General features: G+C 35.3%; 1 protein-coding gene across 2 annotated transcripts; it reads left to right on the forward strand.

Annotated features, from left to right (window-relative positions):
- Positions 1-3,545: 3,545 nt before the first annotated feature.
- LOC108516318 (centromere protein W) lies at positions 3,546-4,050 on the forward strand. Of its 2 annotated transcripts, XM_017853737.1 has the most exons (2): positions 3,546-3,795; positions 3,836-4,050. In XM_017853737.1, exons 1-2 carry the CDS (start codon positions 3,670-3,672, stop codon positions 3,911-3,913), a joined length of 204 nt encoding a protein of 67 aa, XP_017709226.1. In that variant the 5' UTR covers positions 3,546-3,669; the 3' UTR covers positions 3,914-4,050. The 2 variants fall into 2 exon arrangements, with proteins under 2 accessions (XP_017709226.1, XP_017709224.1); XM_017853735.1 differs by having other exon boundaries at positions 3,552-4,050.
- Positions 4,051-4,358: the final 308 nt, after the last annotated feature.

Consider the following 4,358-nt stretch of genomic DNA (forward strand, 5'->3'; position numbering starts at 1 on the left):
AATAATTTGGGGATTTTTCTTCTCAAACCAAAAATATAGACTCCTGGTCAAGCTACTGATTTTAGTTTTCTATAAGCCATTGAGTATATATTTTGAATATTACTTCCCTACTTTTTCCTAATTTTAAACATGACCAGCTAAAAAAACAATTAAGCATGTATGAAAATGTTTTCAATTACTGATTGCTTGGGATCTATAACCACTGAAGTTATTCAAACTTAAAATGAAGAACTAAAATATAAAATTAGTCAATTTCTATTAGTTTCTGGTTATGGCAAATTTCAAGCATCCTTGTATTGGAAGAAAGAAAGTTATTTTCTACATTTGATTCAAATGTCTCAGAAAGAATTTCTTCTTTATATCAAGGATGTTTTGTCTTAATAAAATAATATCAAGTTACGTGTAACTGAGTTGCACTTTTATTTTGGAAGGCAAGCTACCTTTAGGTGTAGGAAGGTAGCTTTACCTCATAAAAAGTGAGGCTGGCTGAGTCAGGGAACTGCTCCCTGACTAGTCAAATTGGCTTATTTCCAGGCAACACGTGGTTGGATGTGACTGCAAGGATTCCTTGGCAACATGCACTATAATTACAGGACTATGGAAAAAGATTCAAGAAAATATCCATAAAAGGTGTAGCTGTCTTAAAAACAAAATTTTCAGCAGCCAAGAACAACTGGGCTTTCATGTTCCTAAGTTCAGAATGGAGAATCAAAATTTTCTCTTAGCAGAGGTCAGAGGAAGCAGACAAACTTAAAGTAGAATCTCATCACTTGTTCATAATTCAGAGGCTAGATGGGTCAGTCCTAACTTGTGGATAGCATGTAGGAAAAACAACAATTCCTGTTAGATGCAAACTCATAGTGCTATGTATTTTATAGCCAATAAGAGGTTTTAAAGTGACCACAGACCCTGGAAACCTTTTATTTCTCCAATCTGTATGCAATATGTGCTATTTACAGTCACTTTCTTTAAGGATATTTAAGGCATTAGAGTTCTCTATAACTATGGTCACTTCTTTTAACAGTATTCATAAGAACACCCCCACATTGGTGTAGAATACTTTGAGAAGCATGGGCCACACAGTAGTCACCAGTGCCAAGAGAAAGATATCAAGACATTCACAGAACTTGAGCTTTAATGCTATTGCTCATAGCAATAAAAACTCAGACAGACCAAATGTCAGTATCTCCTTTTAAGAATAAAGCCAAACAGCATAACAGTGGCTGGTGTATCTGAGTAACCTGGTCAGATACTGAGAAAACAGACTCTGTGGAAAACAGATGCATGCTTTTCATTTCTCGGTAGCTATGTATGTCAGGATGCAGTCATAGCCTTGTTTGTTTTAAGTTTTTAATCACAGTACCAAAGGCCGTTCACATAATAATATTATACAGTAGCAAAGGGGCTTGGCATTTAACCTTTAATATTTAAACCAATCAGAACTGTAAATTCCCATCCAAGCTTCTTCTTGGAATGAGAATTTAAGAGAAGGGGATGTGCAAGGATGGGAAAAGATAGTCACCTTATAATGGAAAATAACTAAACACAACTTGGCAGAAATACAAAATTTCCAGGAAGAAAGAATTGTAAAGGATAGAGTAAAGGCCAAGTAAAGATCAAAATGGATTTAGGAAATGAGGGAAGGGACGAGCCAAGTAAAATCCTGGGTGTGCGTTTTCTTGTTTTCTTGTTAAATTTAGCCAACATTTTAGCAAATGCTGTGTGCGTGATTCCAGAATTCAAACTTCACGTGGCACAGAATTGAATAGGAAAGTGAAATTGTCAATAAAATAATTTACTATTGGAAAACAAACATCATCAGCACATCTATAAACACATATCATACTCTTGATACAAATGTAATGAGTTTGGGGACTAAGAGGTTAGCACAGACACTGTTTTTCAAACAGATGGCTCACTTATTAGTACGTTAATTTCACCATGTTCAGTTTCCCAATTTCAAAAGTATAATTAAGTTGAAGGCTAAAAATCAGATGATGTTCAAATATATATAAAATACATATATATATACACACACACACATATATATATGCACATATAGATATGAAGAAAGAACAACACAGAGTGATTCTGTAAAATATAAAACCGTCATTAGGAAAGTTTGGAAAATAGCTTCATATCAGAGGAAAATTATGTTTTCTAAGTAACTGATTCACATGAAAATTATCTCAAAATCTAGACCTTCACTTATATCAGTTATTTAAATTCATCAATTACACAAGCTGTTTTTTCCTTTCAACTGAGATACTGATTCTTTGATACTTGTGATTATATCTAAAGCATAACATTTCCCTCCATTACAACACAAGTTTCACTCTTCATTGTGTTGCTCCTTTCCTTACTTGCATAGAAATTCATGTTATCTTTCCTTTCACAGTAATACCACTGGAGAGTTTCCTATATCAGTCAATTCTTATTAATTTAATCTCCTTATTATTATTATTATACTTTAAGTTCTAGGGTACATGTGCATAACATGCAGGTTTGTTACATATGTATATTTGTGCCATGTTGGTGTGCTGCACCCATCAACTCGTCAGCACCCATCAACTCGTCATTTACATCAGGTATAACTCCCAAAGCAATCCCTCCCCTTCCCCCCTCCCCATGATAGGCCCCAGTGTGTGATGTTCCCCTTCCCGAGTCCAAGTGATCTCATTGTTCAGTTCCCACCTATGAGTGAGAACATGCGGTGTTTGGTTTTCTGTTCTTGTGATAGTTTGCTAAGAATGAATGGGCTTTCAAAGCAACAGGCCAGCAGTACACATCAGACCTTAAGGTTTCAATTGCCATATTTTCAGCTTGTTTCATGCATTTTTCTCTAATCTCAAGCAACCAAATGTTCTTTTTCAGCATCACATTTATTTTACTATATTAGTAATTTAATAAAAACTGTAAATACTTATGTTCTCAAAACTGACCCAAATGGATGTGAAAGAAGCATTTTATATCTTGGTGAATGGTAGAAGAGAAGGAGATGGAGACTTTAAAAAAAAATCACTAATTTTGTTTTAGGTACCCTCACTGATTTTGTTTTAGTACACTCAAATTGTTATAAGTGAAAGAGAAAAAGAACTACTTGGGAGGACTAAAAAAAATGCTGTGCACAAAAAAAGAGGGCAATTAGCTATGAAAACTGACATCCCTTGATGGGAGGAAATGACAGGAGAGAATATGAAATAAACCCATTGTTTCTCACAGAAAGCAGTAAAGATATACAACAGCTGTACACATGAATAACCTTTGGTATGAACAGTTTTAAAGTGTTTGCTTTCCATCTCCATAATGGAGAATTTCATTTTTAACTGGAATGAAAAAGGAGGAAAGAAGCAGTCACTCTTTGAGTCTAAAAGCAAATCTGAGACTCAAGGTGACAATTTTGGGTATGGAGATAGGATATACGTGGGGATTATAAAATTTTGAATCTCAACAAAAAGCATTCTTTGGCCATTATTTATCTCTTACACAGTATCATCATGGTAGGCCGTACCTCCCTGGATATGAAAGTAGAAAATTGAAAAACTGGTTTCTCTCCCTGAAGAAGCGTAAGAGGGACCGGATTGTTATCGCTGGCCCAGTGTCCCCGGAGCTTGTGTGAGATACAGAGAGCACCTCGGAAGCTGAGGCAGCTGGTACTTGACGGAGAGGATGGCGCTGTCGACCATAGTCTCCCAGAAGAAGCAGATAAAGCGGAAGGCTCCCCGTGGCTTTCTAAAGCGAGTCTTCAAGCGACAGAAGCCTCAACTTCGTCTGGAGAAAAGTGGTGACTTACTGGTCCATCTGAACTGCTTACTGTTTGTTCATCGATTAGCAGAAGAGTCCAGGACAAACGCTTGTGAGAGTAAGTGTAGAGTCATTAACAAGGAGCATGTACTGGCTGCAGCAAAGGTAATTCTAAAGAAGAGCAGAGGTTAGAAGTCAAAGAATATATTCTTGAAAGTTATTATGATGCCTTCTTTTGGGCGGTAACAGATCATAAAGACTTTTTTACACATCAATTTGGGATTATTAAATATTGGCTATAAGTGATGTGTGTGTTCGTATTTTTTTTTTTCTGGCATGAAATATCTCAAGGAAATGCGTAGGACTATTTAACTCTTTTATGGGAATTACTATTATTTTTATTTTAAATGTCCTCTAGTTCAGTTTGCTTTTGTTGCTATTGCAAATATTTTATGTATCAAAAATGAAATCTTACTATATTAAATACTTTGAAAATGTAAAAAAAAAAAAAGAAAGAAAATTGAAAAACTAACAGAAAATGAAGAGGCATCCTCTATATTTGGTTTCGTTTTCAATTATTACATGTATTAAACCCAGATAATTCCAGACAAGAC

This window comes from Rhinopithecus bieti, unplaced genomic scaffold, assembly GCF_001698545.2.
Source record: "Rhinopithecus bieti isolate Rb0 unplaced genomic scaffold, ASM169854v2 scaffold_37691, whole genome shotgun sequence".
NCBI classification, from domain to species: Eukaryota; Metazoa; Chordata; class Mammalia; order Primates; family Cercopithecidae; genus Rhinopithecus; species Rhinopithecus bieti.

What these genes read in the sequence shown, in the direction of transcription:
- LOC108516318 (XM_017853735.1), top strand. Translation starts at nt 3,670, where the DNA reads ATGGCGCTGTCGACCATAGTCTCCCAGAAGAAGCAGATAAAGCGGAAG.